This window comes from Pteropus vampyrus, unplaced genomic scaffold (assembly GCF_000151845.1).
Source record: "Pteropus vampyrus isolate Shadow unplaced genomic scaffold, Pvam_2.0 Scaffold172, whole genome shotgun sequence".
In the NCBI taxonomy this organism is placed as follows: Eukaryota; Metazoa; Chordata; class Mammalia; order Chiroptera; family Pteropodidae; genus Pteropus; species Pteropus vampyrus.
In genome coordinates this window covers 794,949-820,314 of record NW_011888953.1, presented here as the reverse complement: position 1 = coordinate 820,314, position 25,366 = coordinate 794,949, and the positions used below count along the sequence as shown (strand labels likewise).

The 25,366-nt window shown below is 35.7% G+C and overlaps 1 protein-coding gene across 1 annotated transcript in view; it reads right to left on the bottom strand.

Annotated features, from left to right (window-relative positions):
- Nucleotides 1-22,370: 22,370 nt before the first annotated feature.
- Nucleotides 22,371-25,366, bottom strand: part of OXCT1 (3-oxoacid CoA-transferase 1) — a 118,878-nt gene continuing 115,882 nt past the window's right edge. The window contains exon 17 of the mRNA XM_011370677.2: nt 22,371-24,232. Within this exon, the coding sequence (XP_011368979.1) occupies nt 24,191-24,232 (42 nt within the window). The 3' untranslated portion in view covers nt 22,371-24,190. The remainder of the gene's footprint in view (nt 24,233-25,366) is intronic.

The window sequence follows — 25,366 nt, the reverse complement described above, 5'->3', positions numbered from 1 at the left end:
GAAAACCCCTTTGGAGACTATGTATTTGCTCATAATGGTGATTTTGTTTTAGACCCTGACATTTTGGCATGTATACTACTACTACAGTGTTTGAATATTTATCAGTAAGCCTGTCCCACTTTTGTCCTGAAAGGGGACATGTGTTCACTTTCTTCCAAACTTGATGCTTATAAACCAACTGATAAAACACATTTAATAGGGTGGGCTTTTCAGCTTTTCAATTCAGCTTCTGACCATAATATTAATATAAAGGATTATATTCTCATTGTTGGATAAACAAAAGGAAATAGGAAGTTTCTCCAACACAAATAATGTCCATACTTAGATTAGTGGATATTTTTTACATTGTTATTGCAGTGTAAACGTGTATTTCTTCTGAGACCACCTCGCATTTCAAATCGAGACACTTACCTACCTTAAGTATATGGAATACTCTCCATAAGAACCCTCCTTCTCTTTAGTTCTTTAGTATTGTCATTTTAAAACAAAGTAGTTGTTCGGTTGCATAAATCACATACCAAAAAAAAAAAAATGAGATTGATTAAAAATATGCATAACATTGTGATCTGATGTTTCTAGAAATGAAAGAATGTTCGATAAAAGCCCAGTTTTTTATTATCATGTAGCTTTGTGCTATTCTTTCTCACAGCTTTAACCTCTGTATCTTTGCCAAAAAAGAAAAAAGAGAATAAAAAGCCAGAAATAAAAAATACTTTAAATGCTGAGCCTGTCATCGAGGTACTTAGCTTCCATTCCTTTTATCTTACCTTACTGTACCATCTGAAATGCAGCTCTGGAGAGCTTTACATTTGTGAAACTGCTTCTTAATAGATTCTAAGAGAGTAACCAGGTTATTTGAAGAATCCTTGACAGATATTGAAGAAAAAACAGTCCATGAAACATATCATATGCTTTTAATCTAAAGATATCCATGTGAACAATTACAGTTCTAGTTCAAAGTTTGTTCTTATGGAAACCTTCTCATGAGACAGTTGTACTTTCAAATAATTTCGCTCATCCCTGCACCCGCCCATGCCTACATCCCCTGCTCCTTCCTTCACCCAAATGATCAGGGAGCAAGCCCACCTGAAGCTTTCTTCCTGGATGCCCAGGTGTTACATTTGTACCTGCCTCCACAGTTCGTCTGTCAAACTCCTTTATGCAACCTGGCTGGGTTTCCCAGGAGCTTCTAAAAAAGATTCAATGACTCTGAAATTCATAAACCTCTTTCATCAATACCTCTCCTAGACCCAAGCGAGCAGGTTGCCTGCCGAGGGCTCCATACTTAAGAGAGCCCCGCATATTACAAACAAGCACATAAATAAAAGTTTGAAGAAACACACAGGTGTCTCTGTCACTTGGAATCTGGTGCTCAGCTGTGGTAACATACAAATCATAACTTTAAATTCCCATGCTTTTTTGAATATTTAAACTAACACCATTCAGGCCCTGGGGAAATGTCTCTTCTCATCTATTTTAGAATATTTTAGAAACAAAAGCCACAATATCCAAATATCATGAAGGTTTGGATTATGTCCCTATTAACGCTGAATATGGACACAGCTATGAAGTCAAAGGAGGACTTAGGCAGCAGATGTACTTAAATTTTTTTTAAGACTAATTAATTTATTAAACCTTTCCACTCGACAGATTCCTGCAGAATAAGGGATCATTTCCCAGTAGTGTGAACATCCTCTTTCTTGCTCTTCTTTGCATTCCAGTTTATGATTGTGGAGATATTCATGAATTGGTACAAAATTCACAACAGTTGGACTTGGCTTAGGAATAATTCACAATATTAAACAATTCATTTTTCTTTTAAATGAGTACATCTAGGCATAACACCAAGAAGCATGGTACCATTTTTTGCATTGGCAACTAGTTGGAAGATGAATGATATAATTGCAAATACTTTTATAAAAATACTTAGTAAAATTGAATAACATTTAAGACATTTCAATTTCAACTTCATTTAAATTTTTATTTAAAATGTGATATTAATTATAGTCTATTTTGCCCTTTAAATGTAATTGATAATTATGAGTATTAAGTTTTATGAAGCCATATGAAAATAATAGCTTCACACAAAACTTTCAATTTGTCATACATGAAGGTAAAATTTCAAGGTAGGAGTATAGAATACATTTCATTCAACAGTTTGTCCATTAATTTATAACTTATAAATGCCCAGGCTACACAAATGTTAGAGGCAGGCCTGTTCTTTGCCTTTAGGCAAGAATTCCTAATATTGTGTTCAGCTCTACCTTACCTGGATGGCCTCTCACCAGGCTCACCAGGCTCCTCTCTCCACATTGATTATTTTTTTTAGTTTTCTTGGATTCCCAGAAGGACATAAAAATAGACCAAAGTGAGGAAGCTTCTCCACCCCCACCCAGGATTTTATCTTCCATGTTCTCTTTTTCCCAGCAGTCAAAATACACAAAGACATGATCTCAAGGCTTAGGGATGGGAAAGCTATCAAATTTTCACCAGAATGGTGGGAAACCTTGCCCAAATCTACCTTAGGATGTGGCCAGATGAAAAGAGTTTCCTTCTTGCTGTGCATCTTATGACTTTATGACCCATTCCAAAACTATAAAAGATTTTTTCACATCGAGTATGAAATGCATATTCTGTGAGCAAGGCAAAATTTTCTGATCAGTGAGTCATTCTCTCAAAAAAAAAAAAAAGAAAAAGAAAAATTACTCATGTGGGCTACAATTATTTGGTGAAAGTTTCTGGAACATTACTTTTTAACACCCTTAATATTTTTAGCTCTTTGCTTTGTGGTCTAAATTTAAGAAGTTAAACATCCCTTTGAACTTTATTTGAAATAAACTACTCTTGGATCACTATTTTAAGAATGCTGAGATCTAGCTAATGGGAAGGAGGCTATTTCACCAATCTGTGCTCTAAAGTCTGCAGGGATCCTTCTCCCAAGATGTATAATGCATGTGTAAGCTGCTATTAGTAATAATTTGTCATGATTAGGGAAAAAAATTAGGTAGTCCTTTGACTGTCAGGTTGTTATCCTAATGAAAAGCTGTCAAGATAATTTTATTTTACTCAGAAATGTCTCCATCAATTAACTTTAGCTGATTGCCAGAATGGTAACCTTGGTTTGCCTTTCAGATCTGCTATTCCTAGAATAATTGTAAATAAAGATAAGGTGTCAAATATCTCACTGTTTAAAGTTAATTGGTTGGATTTTTTTTCTGTGCTACATAAATACAATCAAATGTCCTAATCATGAAAAATGTATTAAGTATTCTTCTGGGATTAAAAAATTATACCCAAAAGTGTCAAATGAACTCTAAACCTTATGGCAGGTGCAGATCCTATTCAGATTTTTCAATGTTCGTGAAACTACTCTGTGTTCACATGAAACTATGAAATAATTGATGCAACAAAGTGACATCTATTGTTATGATTAGTACTGGAAGTGACACCTGCTTGATAATGTTGGTTTTAGCAGGCTCACCAGGAAGGTCATACTCATGATTCCCATGATTGAAGCAGGTTCAGACTATATCAGCATTTTAATGGCCCCAAGAGAACAGGTTTAACTGTGATAACGTACTTAGAATGCCCATCTCCAGCCCAGTTCTGTTTCTCAATCTTCTTCTATTGGAGCTTTGTTATTTCATAGGAGCCAAGAAAAACTGAGGTGTTGGTGCCACAGAACTGAGTTCTTAATTATTCCAATTACGTTATGAAAAAACACATGGACTCTGCATTATAAATAATGTTGAACTTCTCAACAGTTCAGCAAAATTTGCATTGAATAGTCTTTATACACCTTCTCCTGTTCTTGATTGTAAGCTCAATGAAGACGGAAATAATATCCAATGCATAAATGCCTTCCCCAAATACCCAGCACAGTAGCAGATGTTCAAACATTGTTTGTCAACTGAGAGAATAAATGAATAGACTTCCATTTCTGATCAAATATATGGTCAGGTATCCAACTGGAAACAACTAAAAAGACAGGAAAACTTTTTTTAAGCCTTATTAATTGCACTGGAGACTTTGCAAGACTATGGGGAATGTTCAGGCCAAATTCTACCTGTAGTAGAAAACACATAGTTTTGTTTTATTTTGTTTGTTTTGTTTTCCTCATTGGAAGAACCGCTTTTGCCCTGAAAGCATTTGCTAACCTAGCAAACTTGAACTTCAGTTTTCATGGCCTCACTGGCACAAGAACTGAAACCACGCTTAGAACCAGACAAGTGGGGAGTTTAAAAGAAGACCCTCCCCTCAAAGCTCCATTCTCATTTTAAGTCTGGACCAGAGGTAAGCCAAAAGGAGGACACTTCAAGAAAAGTTGCTTTGGTGCTGAACAAAGAAGGGAGAAATGTTCTTGATAAGTTATAAACAAAAGCTGGCCATTATGCAGATTTGCAGAGTAAATTTAAATTCACTAGGGAATGATATCCAGTGTCTCACACTGGTGCAGGATACCGATGGTGGCAGAGGCTATGTATGGGGGGTGGGGGGTATTTTAGAAACTCTGTATTTCTCATTCAGTTTTTATGTGAACCTAAAAATGGTCTTAAAAAAAATAAAGTTTACTAATTAAAAAAATCAACTTGAGGGAGTCCTTGAACACCTGGAAATGAGGATTTATTTTAAAAAGTTTCCAGACTATTGATGCTCCATACTCTCCAAGCAATGAAAGTCCTCTCTGAAGGAATGCACCAACACTCTAGGCCTTGAGAAGTCCCACAAATACTTCTGTAAGGAGAATGCATATAGTCAAAAACCAAAAATAGCCAAGGAAACAAGTCTTCATGAGTAAAATTGAACAGAAATAGAATTCTTCAAATTTCAAAAATTGAAATTAGATTAATAATTTAAAATAAATCAGATGCAAAATTTATAATATTTTCAGAAAATATGAAATATAAAATACAGTGTAAGAGATGTGAATGACAATAGTACTTTCAGAAATGATAAATATAACTATTGCAATAGAAAACTCAATACATGGATTTGTCAGCAGGTTAGATATATATGAACAAAGAGATTGTAAACTGAAAATAGGCCATAGGAAATCCTTTAAAATCCATCATGGACAAAAGAGATAAAAAGTATGAACGAACAGCTAAGAGACAGAGGGCATCTTTTAGTGAACTGGCAATGTTGTATTCTACTACTTGGGTGTTTGATTTATTATCATTCTTAAAATTGTTATATGGTTTATACATAGCTCCGTGTGCCTCAACACTTTGAAGATGGAAAAGAACACTCAATAAATGAATGCATGAATGAATGAATGAATGAATGAACAAATGAACAATGGCTATTGACTTATAATTGCCTTTTCCAGGAAAGCTATGCCTTGGGCTTCATATAACATTGCTGCTCACATTTTGGGAAAGTTAACTGAACCAGACTCCCACTATCCCCTCTTGAAATTGCTAGCAGTCCTGTGCTTTTAAAATAACACAAAGTTTTTCTTTTAAAAAATAACAATAGCCATTCTTGGAAGCTCATTCAATAGCTTTTTTACACAATAATTTCTTCCTTTTTAAAAGCTTTTTATCTTCAAAGTTCCAGCTAAAGCTTTGAATTTTGTTTGCTTTTTATTCCTAAACCAGGCAATCTACATAACAACTGTATTTCATTTGAAATTTCCATGCAGTTGTTAGAAGCCAGCTTCCTGCCCACTGTTTGGGGCATGTTATTGGTACAGTTGAGGATTAGCCAAAGGTGACAGTTTTAGTAGTTTAGGTTGTATTCAACTCCTACATTTCTCCCAAGCTTATGACAGGGTTTGGAACTAAACATGCCTGGAGTCAAATCCTGCGTTTGCCATTTACTAATTGAATAGCATTAAGCCATTTCATTAACTTCTCTGAGCCTCTGTTTCTTCAACATTGTGGGGTAAATGAAAAGATATGAAATAAGACAGGTAAGACATCTCACCTGTATCTCAACTGTATCTAATGCATAATAGGTATTCACTAAATGGAAATAATTATTATACCAGAGTACATTTGACTGATTCAGAGGTGAAGAATATGAGAATGGAGTTAAGAGGAAGAGTCGAGGAGGAAGCTGAAAGGTTTCAGGAAGACCTACAGGTATAGGAAATGGCAGGAAATAGGCAATGAGATACAAAAGCTTGTGGTCTGTAGAGTGGACAAGGAATAGACTAATTTGCTTGGCATGAGGAGTTCAAGTAAGGGAGGGACAAAAGAGAAATTTGTTGAGGTAAAGAAAGATCAAGCTATGTGTAGCCTTAATGCCAGGATAAGCAATTTTGAAAAGAAAGTCATCTATTATTAAGTGTTGTGGGGGTAATGAGAGTAGGTTCTGAGCTGAGACACACAGTTATGTGACTTCATGCAACTTGCTAAATCTAAGTCTTGTTTTCTTCATCTACACAAGGGGATGATCCTATATATCTCATAGGTTTTTGGAAGATTCAATGACATAATTTATGTAAAGAGGTTAGCATATTGCCTTGACAGTATTAAGTGATAATAATAGTTTCATTAACAGTTACTAGTAAAGTTGAGCAGTTATGGTAAGAGATTGTAGGTAGAGTCCAATTACAATAATGTTATAAGTAGAGCTGATTCTCTATGCTCACAAAAAGTTGTCAAGAAGGAAGGTACATTTTACTTGATTTCCAGAGAAGACTATAATAATCCGTGTTGTTTTTAGTTGTGTCATCACCGTGATAATTCTCCTTCTGCAACAAACAGAGTAAGTGACTTATTTCTGGAGCTGCTTAAATTGAAGTAACTAATATCCAATTTACATTTTTTCCCCATCCTACTACATATAAGACAATTTTCCCATACAGATCTGAAAGAATGATTTCCTTTCCTGGCTCTTTTCATTCCCCCACTCCAAATAGATTTTTATTCTTTTCAACCTATGAGAGGGGCACTATGTATGCCCTTTATAGTGGCATAGGAGTCTTATCTTAATTTTCATTTTTGTATTTATATAATTTCCCTAGCAAAACTTCAGTAGAACAGATTTATAAGTGGACACACAATTTAAGACTATACTATTACTCTAAACAACAGAAGAGTGTATTCCATAATTTGAGACAAAAAAAAAATCAATTATTCATTTACCTATGCCTTTCAGAAACATATTATCTTTTACTGGAATAGGAAATAAACACAAATGAGGATTCAGCAGAAGAGATAACATTCCATTTCACTGAAGAGATACCATTGAGTTGGACCTTGAAGGATATGCAGGATTTAAAAGTGTAGAAAGACATTCTAGAGAGAGAGAGAGAATACCGTAAGCAAAGAGTGTTAAGTGGGAAGAGATCAGGACCATATAAGTACCAGCAAGGTGTTAATTGTTCTGCTGTTTTAATAACTATTCACCAAGCGGTAACACAATACTTATTCCCCAAAGAATTTTTATTTCCCATAGACTTACTTAAGACATTTAAGTCATATCACATTAGGAAATTACCTTATTAGCTAAAATTACAAAGGCCATTTCTACTGTCAAATCCTAAAGGAAAGGCTTTTCCATCATTTCAGTACTATCTACTATCATTTACTCATATCTTTCTCGATAAAGTAGTAGGGAAAGAGGCTGCAACGCAGCCTAATTTTCTTTGCAGAATATTTCTGGTTATCTGAACTTTCCAGTGACTGAGTGCCCAATCCAGCCTATCACAACATCAGATTCCTTGTACTATGAGAGGCGTCAGTGCTTTCAGAAGGAACCCAAGTTGGTTGTTGAGAGTCTCAACAATCTGGGATGCAAAGTTTCCTTAGATGTCAATGTGTCTGTCTTATTCATTAAATGCATCTGTAGTTTCTAGCATAATGTCTGGTATGTTTATTGAATACATATAATGTTTGCCAGCCAGATGATCTTTGCAGTTTTGGTCTCTGTACCTGCACTATGAGGACCTGAAGAGAGAATCAGGTATGATCTTATCTTAATGTTCTTTTGATGGTACACTCTAGGTTCACATGGTGACCCACAGTTTGTTTGATCTGCACAGTCATCTAAAAATTTTAAATTAAATGCCCCAAACCTGGAAATTCACGTGCAAAATACACTTGAAAAATCAAAAGACATGGCAACATGTGCTAAGTAATTTGCTTGCCTGAGGCTAGTCAGTTGGTTTAAATGGAATCTGACTTCTCCAGTGTACAATCTGCTTGCCCGGCACCAGTCAACTGGTTTAAATGAGGTCTCTCTGGCATGCTACACTCCCCACCATTCCCTATTATTCACCATTTCCTTTAACTCTCTGGTCCCTGTAGACATTTGACTTTGCAGTCTCTCTTTCATGAAACATAATACCCTCCTCATTTAATACATGGGAATATAGACACAATAAAACTTCTCTGTGACTATATTCAGATTCCTACTAAGTATCAAAACCTGAAAATGGAAGTCAACTCTACTGCGATTGGTTATATCCAAGCCATTATGTACTTCTCTTAGCTTTAAATTTTTTTCTCACAGCCAAGGCTTAGCTGTCTCTCGTGTAAAAGCTTTCTCTAGACTCATTTGGAAAAGAAAAAAATTTATACGTCTATACAATTATAAAGTAGTTTTAATAGAAACTATAGTAGGATCTATATTTTATAATTTTGAATACATGATTTAAAAAATAATAATTTTCCATGAAACATTAGCTGTATTTACTCATGCTATTAAATTAGACAATCTCTCTCTCTCTCTCTCTCTCTCTTTCTCTCTCTCTCTCTCCTTAAAGAATATTGTTCCTGCATTTGTTGGAATGATCACTGTCAAGGATCTGAAGCAACCTTCTAGTCTATTGTCAAAGTCATTTTCTATTGTCTATGGAAAGGCTGCTTTTGAAGGATAATGGATGGCCTTATTTTCATTGACAGAAGATGAAAACAGGTTCCCAAGATTTGGGCACTTATTCATGGTCACAGAGTAAAGTAGAAGAACTAGAAAAAGAACCTGTATCCCCTCATCTCTATTTAAACTCTTTCCATTATGTTATGCTGACCATGTTGCTCCCATCTCCACTCTTTCCCTATTAATGCTGCAGAGAGAACTGTTTCCTTCCAGAACAATAGTGGTAATAAGTTTAATCAAGGCCCACTATTCCAAGCATAGAGATAGATGTCAACAAATGTGTGGAATTTCACAGTTTGCATGACTTTTTGTTAATTTCTCAAGAATCCTTCCTATCTTAAAATTGAACTGTCACTCCTTGAAAAAACACTGGTTAAAAAAAAGGAATTTCACTGGAAAATTCCACTGCTTTAATGTTGGCCATGGCTAAATTTTAGTCTTTTTTTGGAGAATGGTCAAATCTTCTGAGGAACTAATAATTCTGCTATCAATCTGTTAACCAATTAAAATTAATCACCCACTTATGAACCCCTCCTTGTGTGTGGGTGTGGAGGGGCATTATAGAACCTTTAAAACAAAAACAAGACCTAGGGAACAATTATTTTCCAGTCTGTGTGAGACCAGTTGAAAATACGGTAGAAATTCATATAAGAGACTGACAGAGCAATCTGGATTAAATTGAGCAGGCTGCTTGGAAGTGATGGGACTCCATCTGAGTCTTAAAGTGGAAGTAGACTATACGTAAATGAAGAAGTTATGTACGTACATTTTTACTGATCTGCTGGCTCACTTGTTGATATGGATCAATAGCCAGGGCTGTAGCTCCTGCAGTTTCTACCAGATGTCCTCCTTTATCTTCTCCAAAGTTATCATTCCAAACAAGCAGGTGTGAATGTTAATCCATGGTGAAGGATGCCAGCTCCTTCTGCAGGCCATACTTGCACTCAGGTTGGAGGTAGAAACACAAACAAGGATTCTAATTTATCTGCATAGTTCCATTTTGCTCTCACTTACCTCAGCCTCACATTTGGCTTTTCTTCCCAACTGTCTACCCTGCTAAGTCGACAGAGACTTTAGGCCACCAGCAGACATAGAGGTAACACCTTGTTATTGAATTCTACCTCAATTCCCATAATCATTGAGTAAATTCTAATTCCAACGAGAATCTCTCATCTCTTATAGTAATTCTGCTTCATTGAATAAACCCTAACTGAAACACCATTATTTTACTTTCAGAATTTCCACATCCTTATATTTGAATAGTTCTCTTGTAAACCTCGTAAGTGGGATTTTATATATTCATAACCAGTCAGACAATGTCTTTAAATAGGAACATTTATTCTGTATTTAATATTATTTTGATACATTTGTGTTTAAGTATATACCACTTTATTTTTTTCACATTTGTTTCACCTGTTCTACATTCCTTTTACTTTTACTTCCTCTTTTGCCTTTTATTTTTATTTATTTATTTATTTATTTTTATTTTTCAATTATAGTTGACATTCAACATTATTTTATATTAGTTACAGGTGTACAGCATAGTGGTTAGACATTTATATAATTTATGAAGTGATCCCCCCAATTAGTCTAGTATCCACCTGGTACAGCACATAGTTACTACAAATTTTGACTATGTTCCCCATACTGTATTTCACATTCCTGTGACTATTTGATAATTACCAATTTATACTTAATTCCTTCATCTTCTTCACCCAGCACCCTCAACCCCTCTCCTCTCTGACAACCATCAATTTGTTCTCTGTATCTACGAATCTGTTTCTGTTTTGTTTGTTCATTTTGTTCTTTAGATGCCACACATAAGTGAGATCATATGGTATTTGTCTTTGTCTGAATTATTTCATTTAGCATAATACCTTCTAGGTCCAACTATGTTGTCGTCACACATGGTAAGATCCATTTTTTATGGCCAAGTAATATTCCATCGTATATATGTACCACTTTTTCTTTATCTAATGGTCTACTGATAGACACTTAGATTGCTTCCATATCTTGGCTATTGTAAATAGCACTGCAGTGAATATAGGAATGCATATATCTTTTCAAATTAGTGTTTTGGATTTCTTTGGATAAATACCCAGAAGTGGAATTGTTGGGTCATAAGGTAGTTTTATTTTTAATTTTTTTGAGGAACCACCAAACTGTTTTCCATAGCAGTTGCACTATTTTACAATCCCAACTGTGTACAAAGGTTCCCTTTTCTCTACATCCTCATCAACACCTGTTTTTTGATTTACTGATGATAGCCATTAGACAGGTGTGAGGTGAAATCTTATTTTGATTTTGATTTGCATTTCTCTTATGATTAGTGATATTGAGCATCTTTTCATACGTTTATTAGCCATCTGTATGTCCTCTTTAGAGAAATGTCTATTCTTTTCCTCTGCCCATTTTTTAATTGGATTGTTTGGGTTTTTTTGATGTTGTTGTATGAGTTCTTTATAAATTTTGTATATTAACCCTTTATCAAATGTGTCATTGGCAAATATCTTCTCCCATTCAGTAGGTCGTCTTTTCATTTTGTCAATAGTTTCCTTTGCTGTGCAACAACTTTTTACTTTGATGTAGCCCCATTTGTTTATTTTTCTTTCATTTCTCTTGTCCGAAGAGATATATTAGAAAAAAAAATATTGCTAAGAACAATGTCAGAGTTTGCTGCCTATGTTTTCTTTTAGTTTTATTGGTTTCTTCTAGTTTCATTTAAGTCTTTAATCCATTTTGTTTATTCTTGTATATGGTGTAAGAAGATGGTCCAATTTCATCTTTTTGCATGTATCTGTCCAGTTTTTCCAACAACATTTATTGAATAGACTGTCTGTACTTCATTGTATATTCATGCCTCCTTGGTCATAGATTAAATGACCATATAGGTGTAGGTTTATTTCTGGGCTCTCTATTCTGCTCCATTAATCTTTGTGTCTGTTTTTACGCCAGTTCCATGCTTTTAAATTAATCTAGTGTTGTTGTTAGTTTTATATTCTTTCACTATTTTTTAGGGATTGTGCTCATGAATCTTTAATTTATTTGAGTTTAATTAAAGAAATATATTCACATTTTCTGTGGTTATTAATGTATTTGCTTTTAAATATGCCAATTTATGATTTATTTGTTCTAATGTTTTATGTAACTTTTTTATTTCAATATTTGCATTTAGATTAATCAAAAATTTTCTTATTCTATTTTACCCTCTCTTATTCTTTTATGTCTTACTCTTCCTTTGTGTTGTGGAGATTACTCACACATCCTTGACTTACTAAAGTATTTTATAAATTTCCCAAACAATACAAGAATCTTTAATACATTAATTTCAATTAGCATTGTCCCATCATTTATGCAGTTTTTATCCTGTATTATAGTTCCATATGCATTTTAAATCCCACAAAACATTATTATCTATTTAAATTATTACATATATTTGCCCTTTCCATTGCTTTTCATGTCTATCAGTATTTTTGTATTTTCCTTTGCCTTAAAAACTCTCTTTAATATTCTTCTAATATAGATGTGATGGTGATAAATTCTCTATATTTTTGTTTTTCTGAAGATGTCTCTTATTGCCTTTTCTTTTTAAGGGTGTTTCTACTAGCTGAAGAATTCTAGGTTGGTGGTTGCTCTCTTCCAGAAATAAAAAAGCATTCTATTCTCTCCAACTTTTTTTTAAGAAATCACTCTCCAGGTTATTTTCCTCCTTTAAAAGTAGTGTTGTTTATTCCTCTGGTTGCTTTTAAGATTTCTCTTTATCTTTGATTTTTAGCTATTGGCTGCTGATATGCCTAGTTTTTTGTTCTTGTTTTTAATCCTGCTAGCTTTGGTGGAGTTTATTTAAATTTGTGGCTTAAGTTCTTTTGACAGTCTTGGAAAATTCTTGGCCAATATTTTGTTCATTAGCAATTTAGCCCCATTCTCATTCTCCTCTTCTCTAACATTTTTACACAGATATTAGACGTTTTCACAATATTCCACATGTCTCTAACACGCTTCAATATGTTTCCTTTTATTCTTTCTGTGCTTCACCCTGGATATCTTATATTGTCCCATCTTCCAGTTTACTAATCTTGTCTTTCATTGCCACATCTGCTCTTACACTCATCTATTGAGTTCTTAACCTCAATATGTTAGAATTTCTCTAGTTAAATTCTCTGTCTCATCATCTATTGATATACCCATCATCTTGAGTATATTAATTTTTTTTAAGTCTCTGTCTGATGATTCCAACATCTGCAACACTTGTCTGTTAAAAATTGTGGCAATAATTTGAGGCTCTTTCTGAGGTCCTCTTGAGAGGAGTTATCTTTTTCTTTCTGTTGAGTGATCAGAATATAGACAGATCACCTTATTCCACTTAGGGACTGAGATGTTTTGGAGACGGGTTTTTGTCTTTACAAAGTCTTTTTTTATTTCTGGTCTACCCTTACTTCTTAGATATAGCCCTTCTGGGGAACTAATTGGTTTTCTAAGGTGTTTACTAGGATCCTTTCTCTTTAGCTGGCCCTGATTTCTAATTTTTGTCTCCCCAAATTCATATGGCAGTTTAAGTTTTTCTAAGCTTTCATATTCTCAGCTCTCTGAGTGCTTCTTTGTACTCCTTTTGTGCTTCAGAAAGTTTCAGCTGCATTGTGAGTTCTTTGATACCCTCAAACATTTTTTTGTGTGGTGATGGTAGAGGTGGAGTGGGGAGGGTAATTCTATCTCAGCTTTCCTTGTTGCTTTCTGTGGCAAATTTTATCTATAGCAACCTATATCACCATTACTGGATAGAAAATTCCCTGCTTTTTAAAAGAGTAATTTTTCTCATTTTACCTTAGAAAAAATGCTCATTGTTTGCTTCACAGAAGTAGATGGATTTGGAAATGCATTTAATTATTGATGGTAAAATGCTGGTCTTTCATAACTTCTCATTACTAGACCAGAACAAGCTCTCGCTGCTTGTAAAATTTTTAAATCAACAGGTATCATTGGCGATAAATGAGAACTGATTTTTAAATCAACAGGTATCATTGGCGATAAATGAGAACTGATGAGAGACCACCATGAAATTCATATTCATCTTTAATGACTTAATTGTTCAACATTTAAAAACTGTCATTAATTTAAATGGCAATAATTCTTGATTTCATATGCTACTCTTGGCCAGGAAAAGGATAGATAATTGAAAAACACAGATAATCCAATACCTTTTGGCCATTAGTTTTAAGCTTTCTCTTTGAACTTTTAGTTAGTTTTGCATTTATTCTTCACTGAAATTTTTGCTGAGATAATTTCGTATTCTCATTCATTTGGAAGAAATATAAATATAATACTGAGATGTCCAATTTCCCATTACCTGTTGCCTTCAATGGTATTATCTTGCAAAACAATATTACAATATCGCAACCAGGTTAACAACATTGATACAATCCACCAATCTTATTCATACTTCTACTTTTTTCTTGTGCTTATTTATATATGTGTGTATATATTTAGTTCTATACTATTTTATCACATATGTATGTACATATATATCCACCACCATAGTTAAGATACAGAACAGTTCCATAACCACAAAGATCCCTCATGTGCTCCTGTTATAACCACATCCACCTTCCTTTCACTCTCTCTCAGGTCCTTAACCCCTGGCAATCACTAATCTGTTCTCCATTCCTTAAATATTGTCATTTAAAAAATGATAAAACTGAAATAATATAGTACATAATTTTCGGTATTAGCTTTTTTCATTCAGTATCATTTCCTGGAGATTCACCTTAGTTGTTATGTGTATCAACAGTTCATTCCTTTTTAATGCTGGGTAGGATTCCATGTTTTAGATGGTTTGGTTTACCATTGAAGGACGTCTGGGCTACTTCCAGCTTTTGGCTTTTATAAATAAAACTACTATAGACATTCGAGTATAGGTTTTTGTATAAACATAAATTTTAATTTTTCTGGGATAAATGCCCAATAGCATATTTGCTAAGCCATATGGTATTTGCATATGTATTTTAAACAAAATACTGCTCAACTGTTTTCCAGGCTGTACCATTTTATATTCTTAATAGTAATGTAAGACTTATTTAATATCTCCACATCCTCACCAGCATTTTTTAATGGCGTCACTTTTTTATTACAGTTGTTCTGTTAGGTGTGTAGTGATATCTCATTTGGTTTTAATTTAAATTTCTCTGATGGCTAATGATGTTGATCATCTTTTCATACTTTTTGCCTTTGTTCTAATTCTCCTATTTAGTACCAACGTTTGCATTATTAGTGATTGGAAGAATAAAAGACAATTCAATTTTTAAAAGTCCGTCCTCATATCTCTCTTCCATTGAGATTCCAATTCCTCTTGACTAAATTTCTTATCCAAAATCCAATAGACCATTACAAATCTCTATTCAGAACTGTTTTTATAAGGAAGATGAAGTGAATATTGCATTTATATACTTCCTCTGAAAACCTTTTTAATACAAAAATTTCAAACATACACTAAAGTGAATAGTATAGTGAACTCTCATGTACCTATTGCCCCTAAATCTTGCCATTATTATTTCATTTTTCTTTCCCAGTTTTTATTGTTGTTATCATTTGTCAGAGTATTTTTAAGCAAATCTCCATGTCATATAACTTCACCCATGAATTAATACCTTTCCTGACAAGGTCAAGTCATAAATTGTCCAAGCCAGAGGACACAGATTGATTGTGGAGCAAAGGTTCAAAAATGCTTTCTCTTGTATTATTGAAAAACAAAACAAAACAAAACAGACAAACAAACAAAAACAGTGTTTGCCGAACATGATCTGTTAGGCAGGTGTGCTTCTTAGAATGTTTCATTTAATTATTTGTAACATATTTACTCTTTTTCTGGTCTAGACACCACTGTTCTCTGCATATAGACAGAATGACCTTTTGTGTATGGTCTTAATAAAATGAGAAAGATGTTTATTAAAAAGAAAGCTGCAGGAGATAACCATATGGATGTACTCTATGTATAAGACAGTTGTTTTTCTGACTTTAAGCCCTCAATTTGTTTCCTTTTTACCATAAGAAATAACTTAAGTTTACACTTAAATTACCTTTTGTAAACATGTCCAATTCTACCACAAACTCTGATGTCTTTGAAACTGTTCTGCTTCACTATGATACTGTAGATGACAATGAGGTCATTTCACAACCGCTTCTTTTCTGAAAAACATAGCTGGCTCAGTTTGGTCAGCAACATTCTCATCATTGGATTTCCTGGGTCACCATAGTATTTCAACTGACCCCTTCAGAACAGATTGAACCTATGTAATAGTTTTCCACAATAAAACTTCTATAATCAAATGACTACAATAGCCATTGAGTGAAATATCCCTTACTCTGGACCAGGATTGCTCTATTTTATATCCTTTCAATAACTCTATCTCACTGAAACTTTAAAGTTCATTTTTGTCCTCTGACCACTCCTTACCAGGAGTATGGCATTGTTTATGGCAGAATTCTTTTTGATTTTGTACCAATCATAATAATTCTTAAATTACTTGATCTTCACATTGCTTCATGTTTTGTTTTTTGTTTGTTTTTGATTATTAAGAGTCAGTTTAGCTGCTTCTTTGTAAATATGGTCCCATGTTTTGTTGAACAATCTGGTATATTTAAGAATGTGCTGAACAAAGGTAAGTATCAAATCTAATTTCAGGACCCCTCTAAACAGTCTCTCATGGTATGCATGCTTTTTGTTCATATAAAAGAGAAACAACACAATTATGAGTTTACTCTTAAGTGTGATTATTTGATTAAGAATTCTCTCTCCACTCTTATTGCTATATCCCTAGCACTTAGCACTTATGCCAGCTATCAATTTATTGTCTTTCAACTCCAAATTCACCCTTCATTGTCTGCTCCATTATAATATTGATGGGCCCTGCAAATGGGCCCTTGTTACGTGGCATTATGCTAAGTTTTGACAGGAGAAGGTGCTGGAGAGACAGTGGAGGAAAAAAATTTCTCCTCCTGGTATGGTGTGCTTCTCTTAGAAGGATCTTTCAGCTCATGGTTTCTTCACTGTCCAGCCCTTGCAGCACACACAGCTTCTCCAGCATTCAGAAACTAAAACACAATCGACTTCTCCAGTTCATGGCTCCAGCAGTGTGTTGTGGTTAATGGGGCCCAGTGATATTAGCTTCCCCCAGCACTCCATAGGATGGTTTTGCAGTAACACACCTCCCTATGAACGAAGAGCTTCCCTGGGATCACTTCAGGTGGCTTTGTGGCAACTTCTGAAGTATGGCTCTCTACCTAGGGATACCTTCCTTTGGCACCTCAAAGGCAGATTTTCAGCAGGTTCTGCTGGCCTGGTACCACAGTTAACTTCTCTGCTACCCAACAAGCCACAGCTCTGTGCTTTCCCACAAGATCTGGATCTCAGTCCTGGGGGACCTCTTCCTTAAATGTTCTATCTCAACACTAGTGTATAGCTGGTCCTTATAGCTACTATACATATGTTATTTCAAGTTGTCTTTTTTCTTACATTATAATTACTGATCATTCCAATCCCTTGTTATAATTAATAATTATTTATGTTAAACTTTCCCTGTTTGACTAACTAAGAAGTTTCTCTCTCCTAATTGGACCCTGACTGATGAAAAGTTCAGTAAATATGTGATGAAAAAAAAAAAGAATGAGAGGAAGAAGGAAAGGGAGGGAGGTAATGGGAGAGGGAGAGAGAGAGAGAGAGAGAACCTAAATTATTACCATTTGTATGTTTATTTGCTGTTATTATTTGGAGTTAGAAACTCAAAAGGAAAAACTGAATTTTGTATGAATATGATCCTGTGCCACCAAATATTTAATTAATTCATCTGCTCTTTAATTTATTCACTCCTTTACTAAACATTTATTGAGTAACTAGTTTCCCAAGCATATGCTAATTGATTTCTTAGCAAAATGGTTGATAAATCTTCAAAGAGAATTCAGACTATAAAGTAGGTTACAATTTCCTTGAATATCAGATTTCAGGGATACTAGATTTCAAGACTGCCTTTAAATCAATTACACAATACTTCTCTTTCCCCTCTCTCTCCTGAAACTCCTACCAATAAATAAATGAATAAATGAGTAAATAAATCAATAAATAAGCAGATTAATTCCTGCACTTTAAATTCTCGCTGTTGTGGAGGGGGGTCAAGATGGAAGGCTAGGTAAAAGCAGATTCACCTCTTCCCAGGACCATATTGAAATTACAACCAAATTATAAAACAATCAACTTGGAGAACCACCTGAAATCTAGCTTATCATAACACATGCATCTAAGGATATAAAGTCACATTGAGACTGGTAGGAGGGGAAGTGATGCGAAGCAGGATGGTCCTGTACCGACATGTGGGAGTGGAGCACCAGGAGGGAGAGGGTGGCTGCAGAGGCCCCCTGAAGGAACAAGGGGACCTAGCCCCACATAGGGGCTCCCTAGTCCAGAGTTCCAGTCCTGGGAAGAGGAGTTCCCACAAAATCTGTAAAACTCAGTGGGGATTCTGGCTGTCTGGGTGAGATGGAAGGAAACTGAAAACCCAGACATTCCCCTTAAAGCACCCATGTACAGACCCACTCACTCACACTCACCCTGGGTGCTGAAGGAAGTTCAGCAGCTCAGGAGGCACAAGAGACATATGGGGAGAAAGAAACTGAGTTGTGTGGCACCTGAGCAAGGGCTGGAGGGACGGCCGCCACTGTTTCTTTGTCAGGCCCCCCTCCAGGTCAGTCTGTAGATGGGCACCAGCTTGCCTGTGTTGAACCCTCCCACACGCTCCCCGCGCCCCCCCGCCCCCCACACACAGTCAATTCTGAAGCTGCATTGGCCTGGTGAGATGAGCCCACTCCACCTCATGTCTCCCTGGGACCCTGCCCCACCCAACCCAGAAATTACTCGCAGCGGCCCATTACTAGGGGAGACTTTTGGTAGCAGGCCACTGGTGCCAGCATAAACTACAGTGTCTCTCATGTGGATCACGGGGATCTGTGGGCTCAAAACAGATGGCAGATATCCTCACTATTATCTGACTTTTAAGGGAGCCCATGGGCTCAACAATGGCAGCTTCTGAATCTGCATTGGCCTGATGGGATCAGCTTGCTCTACCCCTTGTCTCCCTGAGACCCTGACCCACCCAACCCATAAATTACCGGTGGCAAGCCTATTAGTAGGCAGCCAGCCCCACCCTGTGCCTTTCCTGGGCAGTGAATTCAACAGCAAAAAATCTGCACTTAGCTTGTGTGGCCTGCACACAACCTGTGCATCCCAAGAGAGACTTTCAGTGGCAGGCTACAAGCCCCATCCCAAACTATAGTAGTTTCTGAACAGGTCTTGGGTGTCTGCGGGCCCAAGGCGGGGAGCAGCTGGCCTTACTGTGAACTGAGACTTTGACAGGAAGCCACAGATGAAGCATGGGAACAAAACCTGATTCTGCATTGGCCAGGTGAAATCTGCTTATTTTACCCCAGTGATATGTACAGCATGATTCCATTTATATGAGGTATCTAAAAGAGTCAAACTCATAGGAACAGAGAGTAGAATGGTGGTTGCCAGAGACTGGGGAAATTAGGAGTTGCTGTTTAATGAGTAAAAAGTTTCAATTATACAAGATAAATAAGTTCTAAAAATCTGCTATATTACATTGCACCCTATTGTTAATAATATTGTATTTGTTAAAAAGGCAAATCTCACGCTAAATGTTCTTGGTATAATAAAAAAAATGATGGTCTCATATTCAAAGAATATGATGGTAACAATTAAATGTTCTCATATGGTATATGTCTTGATAGCCTTAAAATTTCCCACCCCTACACCCACCCTAGTAGCTCCACAGGCTCCAGTGCTGTGACAGTTTTCTTCTTTCCATGGACCTGTCTTCCCTAGTGAAAGGAATGGCACTAGATCTCCATGAGTGATACTCTCTCCATGTCACCAATAACATTTATTTTCAGGCTGTCAACATCAATTCTATCTCTGGGGTTCAACTGAATGAGTCTGAGCCATAACTCTGACTTTGAACATAGGTAAAGTTAATGCCAAAACAAAACAAAACAAAACAAAAACAAACAAACGAAAACAACCAAAAACCAATTTCAGAAAGGTGTTCATACACAAAGATGATGCAATGTCCATCAGCCCCTCCTGTGAGTGTTGGCTGAGCATTCTTACCTATTATGGTTGCTTCCACAGGACCTTCCATCTGAACAAACCCAGTAATTGCAAGGAACATTTGCCTGGTAGATGCCATTATCCTTTTTTCCTTTGACAACTACCTATTTCCTTATAAACTAGGTTGTGCACAAGAACTGTATGGACAGGGAGAACAAAATTTCAAGACTTATTCCAATACATTTAAAGATTTTGGACTCAATTTTATAGCTTACCAGAGAGTAACAAATCTAGCTATATTCAGGGGATTTAATTCACATCATTAACTACCTTGGCAAAATCCAACATTAGCCCTGAAAGGCTAATTTGATTAAAGAATTGCTGGATATTATTTCTCTCAGACTAATGAAGTTCATTTTAATGGAGATAAAATCTCCCTAGCAGATTATTGTGAGAATGAAATAAGCTAGCTAACATATTAGAGAGTTTAAAAATTATAAAATGCTAAATAAATGTAGGTGATTATCACAGGTTTTATTCTTTTGTTACAACCTCCAGATTCCACCTCTCATTCTTTTCCCTTCTTTTCCTACCTCTTCCCTAAAGGTCTTACCTAATTATTTAACTGAGGGAAATCTTCAGGCCCGGCCTATTATCACTTTGTGTTTTCAACTAATAAATTGGTTCAATAAACATATTTGGAAATCTACCATGGGCACGTCATGGAGGTGTTATACTAATATGCAAGATGTTCACGCACACACATGCACGTGCGCACACACACATCCTGTGTGCCATATTCCAAAGGGAGGCCACTATGCGTACTTTTTGTAATATCTGGCTGAGAACTAGTTAGACAATTCTTAAAATCTTACAATGAGCACATACAAGTGTTGAGAAACTGGAGATTAAAGGAGTATTTGTGGAGATTTCAAAAGAGCTATTAGGCACTTTAATTCCAAGAAAGCAAAGTGGGGCATGCTCCTCCTATTTGCAAATCAAGAGAGAGGGGCTTCAAATTGAACTTCAGGATTTATATGTGAGCTTCTGGGCTGGTGTCTGACTTCCTCTTGAATATTTTACAGGATAAGAGATGGAATTCCTAGGAATGGGCCAAATGTATAAAATGACCAGGTTGGGCACCTGGGCTCCCATATTTCAGTGGAAAATAGAAGCATTTCCTATGGTTCCAATGTGGGTCACACTACTAAAGAGCCAGGATAGTTACCTGAGGTCGTTTCCAAGTGAACTATCCAGAGTGGCATCCCATTTAAGGTAACTATAACTATGACAATCAAGCATATTTAACTTTCACAACCAAATATTTGTGTTTGATTGTGTCTTTGAGGGAAGGAGTTGTCTTATCAGTTACCTGGATCGATGTAGACATCACTTTCATGGGACTTGCTGTGTGGCCCGTAAAGCGTGTCTTTGTGTGATTTTACTTAAACTCATCCAACATTATGAAAGCAGGAGACTTCAGGTATATGTTACACACATACCAGACTATACTGAAATTGTGTAGACTCTACTGAAATTGTGCAGCCTATACCAAAATTGTAAGAGAAAGAAGGCCTCTACCCACAACTTTCCTACCCACTGGTAACAACTACAAATGGTCTTACATGTGTTCTCTGGGCCTAGCTATAAGCAGTTTTGCTCATATTCTGAATAACTTCTAAAGAAGACCAGATTCTTCCTAACACTAAAGAATTACAAATGCTGTTTGAGTTCACACTCTGGTTGCAAGTGACAAAGACCCTGATCAAGCAAAAAGGTTAGTTTGTGAGTTCATGTATAAGCATAGCTGTAGGAAAGTTGGCCTTAGGCACATCCAGAACCAGGCACCCAAATATCATTAGGATGCTTCTTCCCTATAGCTCAATGTCTTTGTGTTTCAGTTTCTTTCTCGCCAACTGGAGAGCTACCACAAGTGACATATCCTGGGCACACTCCCAATCCTTGGCCAGGGGGTAATATCTGTTACCAAAGGGGTAACACAGATGCTGAAAAAACTAGCACTAGAGCCAGTTCGAAATGCAAGCAAACTCAACAAACCACTAGAGCCACTAGAGCGCTAATTAATGTATGTGTATTCTAAAGGAATATTAGATAAAAGCAAAAATATATATATTAACAATGAAGCCTGGGATAATCAACTTTTATAGACAAATGATTGGCTCTGACAAGGAGAAAACTGCAGAATTCATTTGGGTAAAAATTTCATTCGTTCTTTCATGAAGGACAATATCTTTTCTTTGGTAAGATAAATAGAAAAGCAACAATTTGATTAGAAGTGAAAAAGTGTGCTGACTTTAATTGTTGGCCATTCTACAATTTCTGTTGTATTATCTCCATGTGTAGTCATGCCATTCCCAAATGAGAAAATGAGAAAAAGGACAATCACACTGTTGTATATCAATCTGAAATATTTATTTTATTTCTTAATGCTTTTAATATCCATGTCACTCTTTAATCAAGAATATAAAGTCATTTGCTTAGGCTTTGCCATTCGAAGTTTTGGGAACATTCTTAGAATCACATTGTCTAAAAGTAGCAGACTGGAGTAATGAGCAAGCAAGCTGGCATATATAGCAACCACTAACAACACACATTTTTCCAAATCATAACTCTGACATAGATATATATTATTCTCTAGGGCTCAAAAATTCTAAGAGTCCATTTTACCAGTAATGGGAGAAAATGCTTTTCAACCATGCAGCCATCCAGAAAGACTATTTTATATATGAAGTGTGCATCTCACAAAAAAAGCCTCTCTCCTCCAAAACTGTATGTGACACAACCATAGCTGTGTTTGAAGAGAAAGTGAGTTTCAATGACAACCATCACCTAAAAACATGTATAAATTTCTGTAACTAGTGCCAGAGGAATGACATAATGTACTGTAATGTGCTTCCCTCTGTCCAGAGCATAGCTCTCTGGCCTGTCTTCAGGATGCCTAGACTTTCACCCCTTGTTTGACACCTAGGATGCTTGGTCACCCCCTGGGAAACTGTTTGGTACTGAGGATACCTCTGAAGAGAAGTTCCTTATAAAACCTAATCTACCAAGTTTATTTTTTAACAATGAAAATTCACTCACTGCTCTTTAAATCCTGGATTTGATCATCATTATTTCCTCTACTTGGATAGAGCTGAATTAAAAGTACTTTGTTCAATGAAGGAGCTGGGACAAAGAAAACTGTTCTGTAGAAAAAGGCATTCAATATTTAGAAACATTTCTAAGCAGAAATAAGAGCGCCTAAAAAGAAAGATTTAAAAAAAAAACCTCTGCTGTCATTGTGACTATGGATTCATGATAAATTATCCACAGCCTTTCTCGGTTTGAGAGGAAGTATTGCTCAAATAGCCCACTGGTCTTCAATAACACAGATATAGACCCTTAAGGACCTTCTGGATACATACAGATACTGCAGTGTTTCAAAGTAAGAAAACTGACTAGATCAGTTAGGTTACAGCCCTCTTCCTATACTAAACCTTAGTCTTTGGCAAAGCACAGATGGTTGGTTGGTTTGTTTATAAAGGCAATCTTTTGGTAGGATGTAAGCACCAACAGACTCTACACACTTTGGTCTTTTCCACAAACCAGTTAACAGGAACATCCCATAAAAATGTTTCTGTTTTCCTTCATGGGCATCTATTTAGTTACCAAAAGTGTGAGAGGAGAAGAGATGTAATAACAAAATCAGAAACTCAAAAAGAAAAGTCAGAGGTCAAAGGAAAAATAATCATTAACTCAGCATTTCTACTAATCAAAATTCACATATATGTTATCTTTCAGGACTAGTGCAATGTTGCCTTGGGTAGACTCAGGGGGAAGTTATTTTCTACTCTCGTTCTTTTTTTTCTACATGTTAAGATTTCATTCATGAGTAAAGTACAACAATGAAACTCTTCCTACAGGTCCGTCTTAATACAAACTGCACACAATTTAGGTACGTACCACAGAAGATGGAGAGAAATCCAATATGAGCAGCAACTTCTCAACACTTATAAAACAAATAAGATAATCATATATGTTTTATTTTTGTTTTTCATTAAAATGTCACAGCATGCTTGCAAGAACAAAATCTATATGACTGCATACAGAATAAAATGCAAGAAAAAAAACTAGTCAAAAGTTGCTTGTTAAAAATACAATTATGATTACTGATGATTACTGATGATTACTGATGTCCTATGTGGTTAAAATGAGAAACACACAGCTTGGGACAAATGTCTGTTCCACATTTCAAATTGTGATCTGCTGCATTGGCATGAGTTTTGGTGAAACCTGGTAAATGAAAGAGAACAAAATAACCAAATTATGAAAAAAATCTCATGGTATAAACACCATTCCTTTCAATTTCCAAGCCTGAATGATACAGGCAACAAGCAGCCTTTCCATGAACATCACCTAGACGTTCCGCAGTATTTTCTGTTCTGAACCACCAAGACAGAGAACTCCTCTTCTGCTTACATTTTGTGTAGTTAGTAGTTTTCAACCATCTTGCATTATAGCTCCTACATTAAGGATCATTAAGACTAGATCAAGGAACAGAGGGGAGATAAAGCATCCAAATAACCAAGCTCTCTACTGAATGGATCCCTGAGCTCTGAGATTAATGCCTCTCAGATTTCATGCAAAAGAGACACAGAGTAAGGAACATGTCTCAAAGTCCTAAAATAGGTCCAGTCAACTCATAGTTTTGTTAAGAAACATTTAATATAGTCTTTGGATTAACGAGACACATGCTAATGAAGAGATGTATGGTCAATGACAAAGTTTTATCAGAAATTTCATAGTCAGAATGGAAATGATATTAAGGCAGCAAAAAGATTCCAAGTTGTTACAAAAAGAAGGTAACAGCATTAAAAATGTTAAACACTGACTATATTTATGCTCATTGTACAGAACAGCAAATACTTTTCTAGGAGTCCTGAAGCAGAGAAAAATGAGGACAGGTCTACATTTAATGGTAGAGCTGGTGGAAGAAGAAACTTAAATGTAAGTGGTCTGGCTTCATTTTCACAGATCTTTCAAGGTGTAATGCCAGGTAGAGATTTCTTCATTCAATCTGGCAAATATCCAGTCCTAGTAAGTAATAGTCTCCATGGAATGCACAGTAGAGAATATTAAAATTTGTGATTCTTTTGTGAACCCCTCAAGGATGTGGCAATCAAAGTGGGCCTAACTAGCATTTTGCCATCCAGAATATTTTGTTAAATTAATGAATGAACAAATGAATGAATTAGTGGATTAGATAAGCTTCAAAGAACTCGAAGAAAGGTTCCTAACAGGGGTTGTCAGTATTAAAAACAGGAGTAGGCAATTATTTGGGTTTGATGAGGTTAAATATTTAAATATAAATATTTATTTATAAATTGTTTTTGTATTAACTCTTCATGATGTCAAGAGTTAATGTCC